Below are 15,327 nucleotides of genomic sequence, written 5' to 3'. Positions count from 1 at the left end.
GCTCCATGATGGCAGGGATTTTTGTCTGTCTTGTTCGTTGCTTTTTCGCTAGTACCTAGAACAGTGCCTGCCACATTATATGGTTAATAAATATTTGCTAAAAAAAGTGAATTTTCTTACATTCTGGATGAAAACTCAGAGCTCCAGAATTTCCAGGATGCTTCATAGATTTCTGAAAATTTCTTAAAATTTGATTACTTGTGTGTAATGATTCTGACACCCTTACATATAAGGCACAGTAAGCAGCATGGGATATAATCTGAGACAAGTAAGGCCCTTTGCAAACTGGCCCCTCTACCTATACACCTATAGCATAGACACAGCAAATCATTTGCTATTCTTTGAATTTACCATTTCCCTGCACATACCTTTGCCTTTCTCTCTGCTAGAAATGCTCTTACCACCTTTTTAACTTGCCAGAGGCATATTCATCCTTTTTTAAGGTGCGACTCAAAGTATCATCTCTTCTCTGAAGCCATTCTCAATCTTCCAGGCAGGAGGAGTCCCTCACGTCCCTTGGACTCCACAGTCCTTTATGCCTAAATTTGTCATGGCATTTACCTCCTTGTCCTGTCATCATTTCCAGGTCTGCACTAGATTGCCAGCCCTTCAAGGGCAGAGGACATGTCTTTTTTCCCCTTCTTTCTTATCTGCCTGGATCATATCATAGTGTATATCACACAGTAGGTGCTTAATAAATGCTTATTGAATAACTTACGAACTGAGTGTATGAAAACTAAAGGTGGGAGTGTTCTATTAAAAATGATAATATATAATTTGGCATGAGTTTGGAAAAAGTAAGTGTACTAAACCTGGCTTAGATTTATCAGATTTGCTAGCACAGTGCTGTGGTTTCAGGTAACTGGCCACACAAAGGAACAGTTGAAAAAGAAAGAGAGAATAAACAGATGGAGTTAAAGTTCTAGGCAAGGAGGTGACACAATAAAGATAATGGATGCTGGATATGGAGTCAGAGAGGCTAAAGGGCAAGTGGGTGGACAAAAGGAACTGACCTACCTTAGAATCGTGTCTAGGACAAACCTTGGAACCGGTGAAAGAGCCAGTGACTTCGTCGGAAGTGAGTATTCAACCAAGCAGATGTTTTGTCAGTACAACATCAAATCACTGTTTGGCTGTTTGTGTAGGTTGATTTTTTCCCCCAAGGTGATGATTTGGGGACTGAATGGAGTCAACTGTTCAGGCATTATGTAGACTCATATTATATCCGTCCTTATATCATTAATGTCGTTGGGCAGTTCTCATAGACTGATTCATGTGCACATCTTTCCAAAATCTGTAAAATGAACACAATTGCATTCGTGTATATAGATTGACCATTGTTTTTTAAGTGCCTGAAATGTTCGTTTGCTTGTTTGGGTTAAATATTTAGGGCAACGTTATTAAGGAATTGGGCCATATGAATTTCCAATTCAAAAGCATTAATGTTATTGTTGCTGTTTGTATTTGCTTTCTAGCTTTAAGAGGTTTTGGAAAACACATTTTGTAGAAATCGCCTGCAGTGTTAGCACTAAACGATAGCTAAAGAGAAGCATGCCTTTATCTAATTTCATACCTCCTTGATAAATTTAAAATAAAGAGAAACTTCCCCAACATTTAATCAGAAACTGTGGAATATTTTGAACTCAAAGCCATTCTCTGAATGCTGTAATACATGTAAAGTTCTGAATGTAGATCACAGATTTAGCCTCAATCTATTTAGCTTGAAATGGTAATGCTACCTTGTAAACAGGAAATGCCCCCAATTTTGATCTGATTGTCTCCTCTGGCAGGGTGATAATGTGATGAAGTAATACCCCAACACGCATTTCCCAATGAATAATATTCCTCTCTATTTTGTTAATGTTAAATAATTTCAAAACTCAAGGTAGCTGCTGTGAGCTAGGGATCTAAACACAGGAGAGGCCAGCATTTTATTTGTCCGCCTGTAGACACAGATGTTGTTTGTGTTGTCTGGAAGCCTGGAATATGCTCTAAGATATCACTGTTATTTTCAGTGACTTAAAGTGCCATGATGGTGATGAAGTGAATCCGTAAGAATTTGTACAAAGTGAAATAATACTTCAAAAGGTATAAAAATATATTAAACTCTTATAAGAACAATGAGCTTATATATGCATAGTTTAAGGATCTCTTTTTCATACTGTCAGTGACAAAGGAAATGCTCATTGCCTCCCAGCTGCCATATCCCTCAAAGTATTTTGGCGGCTGGCTGTGAAAATCCAGATGGAAACAGCAGCGAGGTGAATGAAACCTGGGAAGGCGAGAAGCAGGAAGTTCTAGCATGAGCCACATGCGCACTGTACAAAAGAGGAAAACTAGGCTGTGAATTCGAATGTGCTACTTATAACTTCATATGCTGTATAAGGTGATTAGGACTCAGTGATAAAATTGTTCCAAGTTGGCTTTGCCACTTGGTATCTATGTGGCCTTGGACAATTTACATAAACTCTCTTTGAGCCTCAGTTGCTTTATTTGAATGATAGGGATAATGATAACCTTTCTCACAGGGCATACTGTGAGAATTATATAAAATAATGTATGTCTTGGGACCTGGTACATTGTAGATGCTAAATTTACGTCTGGATGTGATCTTGGTGGCCTCGGCCTGTGGCGGCTTGAAGCAGCATCTCAGTTCCCCGACCAGTGACTGAAGCCAGGCTGCTGCAGTGAGAGCGCTGAATCCTAGCCACTAGACCACGAGGGCCAGTGGCTGGTGACAAGGCCCTGGCTCGTCTACTTTGGAGAAAGGAATTTCAACAGAAAGACGGAAAGTAGTGAAACAAGTAAAGTGTTTACTAGGTGGCAAAAAGCACGTGTGGATAGACACACACGGGCAGGCTCAGAGAAAGAGTCACGCCTTTGTGGTAGTTTAAATCACTTATATGGAGGCAATTCTTCCGGGTTTCCTCTGGCCGATCATCTTGCTTTGCCAGGCTCTGTGTCCATATTTGGTCTCAGTCAGGGCCCTCCCCTGTGTGTGCACGCATCTTTTAGCCAGATGGATTCCAAGGGTTTCTGGAAAATAGACCAAACATATTATGGTCTGGCGCCCCCTCCCTTCTCTGACCTCTGAGGAGCCTTTCTGTGCATGTGTAGTCTGGGAGGTCTCCTTGACCTCAAGAAGGAGAAATGTGTGGTCTCTTTATCTTTCATCCAAGCAGGACTCAGCTCCTCCTTGCTCCTGCCATTATCTTTATCTCGGAGTATCAGCCTGGGGCCCATCTATCTCCTGCCTCAGATGTACTTTTTTTTCAATACATAAAAAAAAAAAAAGAAAGCAAAAAAAACCCCCTGCATGTTCCTTGGTAGCTTGAGTTCCATCCGCTTGTGCCCTAGGACTGGAGAATGTGTGCTTTGAAATCAGAATTACTAGTCCAAGTGTTTAAGTCTAAAACCTTGTACTTTGTCAGTTACAAATGAATTTCCTGGTTAATGAGGTAGATTAGTTTCTCAATTTCCACAGCAAATAGAGAATGGCCTTTCTTTCTAAATATAGGTTTGTACAGGTAGGATTGTAATGTAAACACAACTCTCAAAAATAATTCTATTAGTTCAGTTGAACTGTACTTTAGAATGAGGTCAAGACTGGCCCTGATTACTAGAGTATTTGACTACTGTGCTACTGTTTCTGTGTAATAACCTATTCTACCATTGACTATATATACACTATGCTACTAAAGAGCCCTTGTAGAAGTTAGTGGTAAACAAAGGGGACATTACTAACCTCCCATTAGTGAGAGGTAGCTTTTGAAGGTTAGGGCTGCATTTGCACTGAGTTAACCATTTCCTCTCATCTAAGTCTTCTTTGAAACAAATAACATGCATTTGGACAGAATAGTTAGCCAGGATTATGTGAGAAATCTATAGCTGTAGACTAAAACAAAGGCAACTAGCCCGTTAAGGTAGGAATGGCAAATGTGTGTCACTGTTATTGAGTCCACCTGATCTGTCACGGTACTTTATTGCTGAGCTCAGATTGGCCCATGAATCCTTCCTGCCACATTAGGATCATACCTAATTTGTTGATCATGTTTGCATCAGTCTGTAACAATCAAAGCATTCAGGAATTTTAGTGTCCAGAATCGAAGCCCTTCTGATTTCACCATAATGAAGGCAAAATGGCAGACAAGTCAAGAGAAATTCACCTGTCATTCCCTCATTCATGGCGGTTTGTGAACACAGATTGGTTTTTCAGTCTTATCAATTATGTTACTTTGTTTCACTGCTCCCAGTGTTCAATTGGGACATTTGAATTAGGCAAACAAAACATTCTTGTCTTCTCCATTTTCTAAAAACTTGCTTAGTAAGGTATAATTAATATACAATAAACTATACATATTTATAGTGTGCAATTTGGCAAATTTTGACCCATGAAAACATCACCACAATCATCATAGTGAGCATATCGATAACACCCCAAAGTTTCCTCTTGCCACTCTGTAATGCTTTTTCCTCTACCGCTCCCAACCTACTCCACTCCCAGGCAACCTGGGATCTGCTTTCTGTAGATTAGTTTGCATTTTCTAGAGTTTTACATAAATGGAAGCATATAGTATGTAGACTTTTTGACCCTTTAAAAAGAATCCAGCATAGCTTGATATTTACCCATATTTTTGTATGTATCAATAGTTCATTCCTTTTTATGGCTCAATAGTAGTCCATTGTATGGATATATGAGAGTTTACAGTTATTCACCTGTTGATGGCTATTTGAGCTATTTCCAACTTCTGGCTCTTACAAATAAAACTGTTGTTTATGTACAAGTCTTTGTGTGGACAGATGATTTCATTTCTCTTGGGTAAATAGTTAGATCATATGGTAGGTGTATGTTTAACTTGATAACACTTGAAGGTCTAATTAGCCCTAGAGCAAATGTTGCACTCCACCCACCTAACAAAGCTTAATAGCAAGACCCAAAAGGATAAAACCGTTGCCAAGTATGGACCACACACCAAAACAAAGTTCAATAATAGATATAGGAATGCAAAACCCTTTTTGTGTACTCTACTCAGTGCTCATGAATTATGAGGTTTTTCACTCTGGTTGAGAATAGGGACTATTTGCAGTCCTGTTTCAGATTCAAAGTTGCTTCCTTTAATCCTTTCAGATGGTTCTTTCTCCAGTCTCAAGTGGTTTCCTTGCATCCATGTGCTGTTCCGGACTCCGGTGAACATCCAGGGGGACCCTCTGCAGATCTCTGGAATTTTCTTTCTCTGCAGCTCTCTCCTCTTTGGTACTCTGTACTGCCAGCTCTAGCTGTCTTGGCTTTCCCAGACTACCAGGTCCGTCTCCACAACTCAGAGAGACTGCCAGGCTCCCCATACAGTCTCCCTCCCCTGTGCTAAGGCCTGGAAACTCTTTGCAGGCAGTAAGCCGGCGCACTCATAGGGCTCATCCCATTTGTTTCCCACATCTCAGGGATTACCGTCCTTTGTTGCCCAATGTCTGAAAACCATTGTTTCATATATTTTGTCTGGTTTTTGTTGCCGCTGTTTCAGGCATGAGAAGAAATTTGGTCCCTGTCACCCTATCTTGACTGGAAGTGGAATTCTTCTCCAGAATTTAATGTTTTTCTCTAAACAGAATTCAAATTCAGAAGTCCCTGATGAGTATCCTAAAAGTTCTTTCTACAACTTTTGCCCGTTTGGAAAGTTTCTTCTATCTCTGGGGAAAAAAAAAAAGACACATTCTCTGAGTTCATGAAAACAGAGTCTCTCAGAGGAGCCACCTATTTACCCCAGGACACTCTACAAATTTGCCAAGATGGTAATTTCTATCTGGTATATGGGATGGAACCAATGGGTAAGAAGAACAAAAGAAGTTTTGACTCAAGTCAGCTGAAAGATCATCTTCTACCAAGGCTTTGTGGCTGGTTTGATCAAAGGCCTCCCAGTTCTATACCCTAGGGTATATTTTGAAGAATTTTAATAGGAATTAGTTTCCCAATTCTTTAAGCCAAAAAGAATAGTGAGGACAACTTCCTTGGTGAGACTATCTCAGTCAGAAGATGGTACAGAGAACTTGTTCCCCATTAGTTTAATATTGCTATAAATTGGGTTTTTTCCCTAAATCCACAGCCAGTGTGTTGCTGTCTTTCTCTTTCTGCCACATTTGTGGAGCATCAGTCAAAATGCATAGCTAATTTACCAAAATAGCAATTTTTCAATTTGCAGTGGTAGGCATTGTTTTATGTTAAACAAAACCATCTCATATGTGTCAGAATTGGATTCAAGAATTTAACCCTTTCAAGAATGGTTTCATATTAAGTACTGACTTTAAAACTTTGGTATTTTATGCTCACTCCTTGCCTAGAATTATTCTAAGGCTGGACGGGATGGCAATACTACCTTATATTTATATGTTCCTTCATAGATCATACAACACTTTGCAGAAATTATCTCATTTGATTTTGAGAGATACTAAAAAGTTTAGAAAACTCTAGGATCCGGAGGCCTGATTCAGGAGGTAATACAGATGATATACATATAGAGAAAAAATATAAAATCAGGTTTAAAGTCATGTAGTAAAGAATAGAAATGCTATAAGGAAGGATGAGATTATTGGGAGGAGGGAGAAGAAAGTCAGAGAATACTTTGTGAAGGTACTGACCCAAACTGGATATTAGGAATTAGATTGGTGAAAAATCAGAGGGCCGTATTCCAGGTGGTTGACACAACATGTCCAAAGATACTGAGGCACAAATAAATAGGTCATGTTTGAAAGATGGTAACAGGAATCCCCTAATGGAGCAGAATGTAGTTTATTCAGTAGTTCTTTGTGGCCAGTGACTCTGGTGCACAGTTCTATCTTGACTTCTTTACTGAATCATCACAAAATAAATGCTTACAGATTAGGGTAGAATGTTATAGAAGTCACATTGTTTGCTTTTAAGGGTATGTGTTTGAAGCACTCTCAAGTGTTTTTAGCGGTCATCTAACTCTTTGGCTCACTGTTCTCACTTCTCTAGATGAAATTGTGCTGCAGATTAATGCAGTTTAACACGTACACATACAAATACATACATTAAACAAACAGCTTCACATACTTTATGAACATAATGAAAATATGGAAGCATACATGGAAGACCACAGTGGTCAATAAGGATTCAGGCTCCAAAGTGATATGAACAGCCAGAAAATTGGACCAGCACAGGTAAGAAATGAGAAATTTTTAGGGCCATTGAACATCATGCATTTTCAGTGTTCAGTAGCCCTGAAAATCTCTCATTTAGGCCAGGAAGTCTCAGTCTCATTTGAAATGTTGAAATAAGTAGAACATGCACAGGTTCTCATTGATCTAAATTTCTGTTGAAGTCCAGGACCTCCCACCATCTTTTCTAGTCCTTGATTCTTTTCCCAGACTCTTGTTATGAAGGCTGTAGAGCAGGCCTCACCTTTTTTTATCGTAGTGGTAACTGCTGTCTGAGTTAGCTTCAGAGCAAATTCTCCCATCTTATGTGAGTACAGTCTAAGCTGGACCCTGCACTAAGATGAATATTAGTTCAAGGAAATAAATAGAAGTTGTTTATTCCCACATCAAATTTCCTTCCTTCTTAGATTGCTGAAGGATATTTTCATCTCTTTCTAAATAAGATTGGAGTCCCTTTTGATTTCTTCTAGGTTCCTATCTCATCTCCCTTCCTTTTGACTTTACGCTATAATTCTGTGTCCTTCTCTGGTTTGAGCCATTTTTACAGATTTGCAAATCAGTATACTTTTTTTTAACTGTTTATTTTATATTGGAGTACAGTTGATTAACAGTGTTGTGTTAGTTTCAGGTGTACAACAAAGTGATTCAGTTATACATATACATGTATCTATTCTTTTTCAAATTCTTTTCCCATTTACATTATTACAGAATATCGAGCAGAGTTCCCTGTGCTATACAGTAGGTCCTTGTTGGTTATCCATTTTAAATGTAGCAGTGTGTACAAATCACTATACTTTTGAGAGCATCTTTTTTTTACATTAACATAGTCTTTTAACTATGTTCTGGGATGGCTCCAGTTAGCCAATATCAGTCACAAAGGATGAATGTTTATACTTTGGGCTTTTAACTCTGCCAGATTTTTTGCCTTACTTTTCACTATACAGACAGATGGGGAAATCTTGAAAATTAAATAAGGCAAAATTGGTAGGTCCTCAGTACCGAGATAATGGGTGCATTTGGAACTGTGAGGGGGGGGGAGATTAGGCTTCAGGAAGCTTAGTTATTTAAGTCATCTGATACCCACAGGCTCCAGACTTGCATGTGGGAGCACTCCATCTCTCACTCCGGTGCCCCAGAAAAGGCTGATGAGCCCTGAGCAGAAAAACAAAGGTCAGGTCTGGGTGGTGTGCCTTTAATACTCTGTTGTCATTTGGACCTTTAAAAAGGCTCTCTGTGATACTTGCCAAAGGACATGACATGGTCCTGTTAACTCACTCTGCTCAGTGCCTAGTACAGTACTGTGCATTTGATACAGCTTTTTCACAAAGTAACAGAAGAGGAAATTAAATTGGGCTAATTTTCTAAGACTAGGAGAAATCAGAGAAGTCTATTTTGTTTTGTTTTCTTGACTTGAAATTGAGTGGGTGTTCAGCAGAGCTGTGTTTAAGTAAACTTAGATGAACTGATTTGTTTGACAATTTGATATCATTTCCCCTTCAAAGCCCCCAAACTGAGAAATATAAAATGGTACCCAGTTGTGAAAATTATCTGCCTCCTGTCTAATGTTGCTCCTTCCTTCCTTCCCTCCCTCCCTCCGTTCCTTCCTTCCTTCCTTCCTTCCTTCCTTCCTTCCTTCCTTCCTTCCTTCCTTCCTTCCTTCCTTCGTATTTCTTGCTTAAGACTGTAATAACTCATTGTATTTTTCCCTAGAGCCAGTAATGAATTATTAGTGGGTCTGCAGTATTTTTAATTGTGTGAATTTTTATTCACTATGCCATAGAGTACTGTTTGTAATAGCCATGTTTATAAACTGATAATTTCATGTTTGATGAGGAACTATTTATTAAGTAGACTTTTTACATGATATATTTTATGTACTCTGTTTATTAATAATCTTGCAATTCACAATGGATACCTAGGCTGTATCAATACTTTAACATAGCAAGACTTGTAATCATGACACAAGATCTTATTTAGCTAATGTGACTGATTATCTTTCACAGTATGAATAGCACCTTGACTCATAAAACCACTAGTTTTTTTCCCATTCCAATTTGAAAATATTAACCATTCCACATTTTGCCATAACAGGCTTAAGTTATAATTACAGAAATTTATAGAGGTCAAGGGAGGTCACCTAGAGATTTGTTTCTAGTTGGACCTGAACATTTTGCAAATGAGGAAACTGAGGCTTCAAGATATTAAGTGACTTACCCAAAAACTGCATGGCTAATTAATAACAGCTGTCTTTGCATATAATCTGTAAGGCTTGTTATGAATTACAGTAATTAAAGCTAATAATTTTATCCCCTCTGCCTCTTTCTTATTTTGGAAATGGACTACACTCTTTGGAAGTTATATTCCAAATCACTCAGGTCACAGCTAAGATTTACCATGCTTTTTGGCCTCCAGTTATTTATTTGGAGTATGATGACTTAAAGCTCCGTTTTAAGAGGAAGTGTGGATGGGTAGAATTTAAAGAAAAATAAAGTCTTGAGCTCATCAGAAACTCAGAAGTTCTAGAAAAATGCTGATATAAGTATTACTTTCCCTTTCAAGTTCTGATAAATGGCTTCTCCAGGCTGAACACCTGAAGATCAATCCCTAGATTCAGAGAGAATATACAGTAGTTCATTTTATTCAGCACTTCATAGAATTTTAAAAAATTATTAAATTATTAGCATTAATAGAGGCCTAAAGTGATCCTTCGTGCCAATCCACTCAACCTAGTCACATGATTCCCAACTACAGAATGTTCCCTTAGCTGCTGAAAGCTGATCAGTGATCAGTTTCATCTTTAGTTTCTCCCTTAAAACTGGTTTTCGAAAAATGGTTTTCAATAATGTTCCTAGGAAAAAAGTGCTCCCTAGAGGATCAGTGAGAAATCATGAGTCACTTAGCCTTGATTGCCTCTTGACTTATAAATAAGCAAAACAGAATTTTGACTACCTTTTTGTTCATATTACATTTGCTTTCTTCTACTAGGAGGAAAAAAGCAGGGCCTCCTTCTGGCTCAGAGACCCTTAGCTCCACCTATGAACACTAACGGATTCTCTAGTCTCCTCACTCTCTTACTATCTGGTGGGGTACAATCCACTAAAAAAACAATTATAGAGGTATAACTGAAGTACAATAAACTACACATACTCAAAGTGTACAATATGATAAACTTTGGTATGTATACACATGTGCAACTATTGCCATAGTCAAGATAGCAGATATTTAGGTCATCCCAACGGTTTCCTTGTGCCCCTTTGTTCTCCATTTCTCCCTTATTGTCTTCGCCAGATAACCATTGATCTACTTTCTGTCATTATAGGTTGGTTTGCATTTTCTAGAACTCTATTTAAATGGAAACAAGCATTACATACACATTCTGTTGGTCTTTTTTCACTCACTTATTTTGAGGTCCATGCATCTTGTTATGTGTCAATAGTTCATTTTTTTTGACTGAGTAGTATTCCATAATGTGCATTTACCACAGATGATTTATCATTTCAGCTATTCACGGACACTTGGGTTGTTTCTAATTTTTAGCTGTTAATGAGTAAACCTTCTGAACAACCTCGTACAGATTTTTTGTGTGGACAGAAATTTTTATTTCTCCATGATAAATGACCAGAAGTGCCTTGCTCTCCTGTTAAATTTAGCTTCACCTTTTTAGGGAACTGCCAAACTGTTTTCCAAAGTGGTTGTACCATTCTACTTTCTTACCAGCAGTGTATGTAGTTGCTCCACACTTGGTGTGATCAGAATTTTTTAGCTGTTCTGGTAGGTCTGTAGTGGTATCTCATTGTGGTTTTAGTTTGCACTTTCCTAATAACTAATGAGGTTGAGCATCTTTTCATTCATTTATTGGTCATGCCTGTATCTTTTTTTATGAAGTATCTCTTCAAATCTTTTGCCCATTTTAAAAACTGGATTTCAACTCTTTATTAATTTGCTCAGATTTTGTCTCCTACAAGGCTGCAAAATAGGTTTTCCTTACAATAAGAATTAAATACATGTTTGTAAGGCCCACATACATCATTCTCTTGGCAACATCTGTGTCTGTTTACTCCTGAAATGTAGTTTCTCATGTTTCCAGTCTATCCATTTAAATCCTAGATATTCTAAGATTGTACTTACATTTCTCTTGTGACTAGCTTTTTGGTAAGAATAGATCTATAATAAATCCATTGAACTTTATCTTCTCTAGGGAATCTGTAGTATTTTAGGTAACAAGGTTATATGTGCAAGGCTAAAAACATCCACTTATGGTGCTTTGTAAGTGCTTTATAGAAAATGCATCCTGTGGGAATTTTGAACGCCACCAAGACATTTGTGTATTTAAGGAAATAATTTACAATGGTAACATTGATTTCAAGAATGGGAAGCGAGGCTGTTCAATGAATAACACTTACTGTAAATAAGTGAAACTTTTCCTTTTCTTTCTTTCCTTATTTATTTATTAATTTCTTTCTTTATCATTAAAAAATGAACAACTGATAACTTACTTGCGTTGTTTCTTTTAAAAGTTATATATCGGCAAGGCAGTGTACTTTTATCTGACTGTATCTAAGAGAATGTGGGGTTTAGTCTTTGTATTCAAATCATAGTTCCACTAGAAATCTTATGTAATTTTTTGATCGTGTTACACCACATTTCCTTAGAAGGGAACAAATCCATGTTCAAGTTTCTTTCTGAATAGGAAACAAATCTCTTTAACAAAGAGGGATTGTGCTTACATCCATCAGTGATTATTTTTAAAAACTTCTCTGTTATCTGAAATGACAGATTAGCCATGTATTTATTTTTATTTGCTCATCCTTTTCCAATGAATGTCTTTACTATGACTCAGATGCTCATATTAAAATCTTTGGAAAGTCTCATCTCATATGCCATCGTATGAGTGAAAATAAATGCAAGTCTGTAAATTTATTTCCTAAATATTCCTAAAGTAAATTTAATTCCCTAAAGTAAATTTAATTCCTAAAGTAAATTTCCTAGTTAGTGCCCTGAATCCATGGCAAATAAATGGGGGGTGGGGCGGGGGGCGGCAGTTCACAGTAATTCAGTTCAAACACTTTCTTGCTTGTGTCTCCGAATAGAATTTGAGCTGTTGTTGAAAAATCTTTGGTAATGCCACAATAAGGTTGCTCTCTCACTTCTCCCCTTTCCTGGCTCCCACTGATTTCAGAGAAATCTCTAGGGAAGCAGTTTTCAAAGTCCCTGGACGAATAACGTAGGCCTTACCTGGGAACTTGTTAGAAATGCAGATCCTCGGCCCCTACTGCAGACCAGCTGAATCAGACACTGAAACTGGGGGTGTGGGGAGGGCAGGCCCAGCAGTCTGTGTTTTGACACGCCTTCCAGGTGATTCTGAAGCATGCCAAAGTTTGGGAACCACTGGTCTAGGGGAATGAAGGAAGTTGTGAATGCAGGCCTGTATAAAATTCCTTTCCTACAGCTCCAAGCTGACAGGTTCATGATGAGGTTGCTGTAGCAACAACTGCACAGTAGGATTGGAGAATGAAACTTTGTGAAATTAAGAGGCATGAATATTAACCAATCCCATATTCTAGATCACTAAGATTTATATTGGGCAAAATGGATTTTTACTTTTAGCCTTATGTCAAGAAGCAGTTTCATAAGGTTTTATGTTTGACAAGTGGAAACCATGCCATTTTTTTAAGCATCACTCCTATAGAATTTAGACAATTTTGGTAGAAAAATAGAATTACTCTTAAAGACATTCATCACAGGACTTCCCTGGTGGCACAGTGGTTAAGAATCTGCCTGCCAATGCAGGGGACACGGGTTCTATCCCTGGTTCGGGAAGATCCCACATGCCCCAGAGCAACTAAGCCCGTGCACCACAACTACTGAGCCTGCGCTCTAGAGCCCGCGAGCCACAACTACTGAGCCCGCGTGCCACAACTGCTGAAGCCCACACACCTAGAGCCCGTGCTCCGCAACAAGAGAAGCCACTGCAATGAGAAGCCCATGCACCACAACGAAGAGTAGCCCCCGCTCGCTGCAACTAGAGAAAGCCTGCGCGCAGCAACGAAGACCCAACGCAGCCAAAAATAAATAAATAAAAATAAATAAATTTATTAAAAAAAAAGACATTCATCACAGAAATCATAAGCAACATCCTCAACAGTGACATATAACCCTGAAAGAATTTATAATTGACTTTTCATAATAAAATATAGTAGCTTTATTTACCTGTAATACCTGTTTCACAGAACACAGTGCTGGGTACCTAATGGCTGTTGAATAAGCATTAAGATTTGATTCGTTAAACCCTTGTTTGGCAATTGCATGTCACAAAAATTGCTATTTTGAAATATATATTTGTATTCTGTACTCTTCTTTCTAGTATATGGTCAGTCTAAATTCTAGCACTTTCTGTATTCAAAGAATTAAATTCATTTTAGGGTTTGCATTTTATTGATATGTGCTAAGGATTAGATCCACTCAGTTAAGCTTCTTCCTGGCCAAATGACATACCCTGTCTCTGATGTCAGTCTGAGAAAATCCTATATAGTGTACAACATCCCCGGATTACCTTATCTAAGTATTACATGGACATTTCAGATGATATGTCTTGGCATGTGGTCATTTTTCATTAACTTATTAAGGTCTGTTAAAGCATCTTTTCCCCTTTTTGACACCTTGCCATAATTGAATGCAAAATTGACTGTAAGACTGAATGAATGTCTGATATTCATGCAGTAAGTTGATGGGGCTTCCTTGGTGTCTAGCAGACACCACGCACAGATGAGTGTTTTAGGAAAAGGGGCTCTGTTGCTATCTAACATTGGCTATGGACAAGTGACATCTACCCTGTGGACTTCATTTTCCTCAACTGTAAACAAAAGGGATTCATTACAGCATCTCTAAGATCTTAAATATTTTATGATTCTAAGGCTTAGGGGGAATTGGGGGGAGAATCCAAGCCTTGAAGCACTGCTGAGGTGCAATATGCAATTGAAAGTTTTTTTATGTATTTCTTGAAAGAATGAATGAAACAGAATAATTAGCATAAAGTCAGCCTCATACTTCTTTGGAGACAATGGAAAATAGTGATATTAAGTACTCATAATTTTAGAGTTTAGACTAATGTGTTTTAGGAAAAATACTTTCAAAAAGTATACTTAAACTTAATGTTTTTTCCTCAGAGTTTTCACATTGAATTATTTATTCTTAACCCTAAGGTGTATTAAATACTTAGAAAAGCCAATAATTTTAATATTTTAAGCATAGGTGTGCTCTGCAGATCATATATATTCTTCCTAGAAGAGAAATATCTTTTAAAGGACAGCTCTCTACACTTTATACTCCCCTGCACTCACTTATTTCATTACATTTGTGCAACCTAAAATTATAGGTATAAAGCTATTTTGGGCATGCTTTTTCCAGAACCTTGTAAGAATCAACAGGAGCATAATTTTAAGCTACAGAAATGCAAAATAAGCACAGAATCCTAGCTACCATAAATATAAAGGCCAGAATTCTAACTTGGCAAAAACACATAAATACTAGCAATGGAGGAGAGGGACATAAGGACAAAAAAGTAGAATTTTACCAGGTATTTCTGTATGTTTATAAACCTTTTCTCTGAACTTTGTTTCTTCTCAGAGATGGAATTTTGTGAAACTCCTCACACTCTGTGCTCTGGCTACCAGACAGACATGCACAGTGTTTCTCGGCATGGCTACCAGCTAGAGATGGGATCCGACGTGGACACGGAGACAGAAGGTGCTGCCTCACCTGACCATGCGCTGAGAATGTGGATAAGGGGGATGAAATCAGAGCATAGTTCCTGTTTGTCCAGCCGGGCCAACTCCGCATTGTCCTTGACTGACACTGACCATGAAAGGAAGTCTGATGGAGAGAATGGTAATAGAACTATCTATATTGCTTACATAAAACCCAGAGAGGATGCAGGTTTTAGCCTTTGATTTGTTTTCCTTCCCTATGTCTGCCTACCCTTCATTTCGTCTGCAGAATGGAGATGCAGGTTAGCAGGGTCCCATGGTCAAGGCATGTACCTAAGTATCTGGCAAATAGACACATTCATTTACAATAATAGATGAAGTACTTTTTATTTCTGGTGATTCCCCCAAGGGGAATAAATCTCATAGAGTCAGCAATATTGTGCATGTCTTA

The 15,327-nt window shown here is 38.1% G+C and overlaps 1 protein-coding gene across 1 annotated transcript in view; it reads left to right on the top strand.

Moving 5' to 3' along the window:
- The window catches only part of TENM1 (teneurin transmembrane protein 1), a 569,033-nt gene that overhangs the window by 67,660 nt on the left and 486,046 nt on the right, over nt 1–15,327 (top strand). Inside the window, exon 2 of the mRNA XM_082446781.1 lies at nt 14,797–15,057. Coding sequence (XP_082302907.1) covers nt 14,797–15,057 — 261 coding nt within the window. The remainder of the gene's footprint in view (nt 1–14,796; nt 15,058–15,327) is intronic.

Source organism: Balaenoptera physalus (genome assembly GCF_965194825.1).
Source record: "Balaenoptera physalus genome assembly, chromosome: X".
Classification (NCBI taxonomy): Eukaryota; Metazoa; Chordata; class Mammalia; order Artiodactyla; family Balaenopteridae; genus Balaenoptera; species Balaenoptera physalus.
The sequence above is the reverse complement of the archived record's forward strand: the minus strand, read 5'-3'. Positions and strand labels throughout refer to the sequence as shown.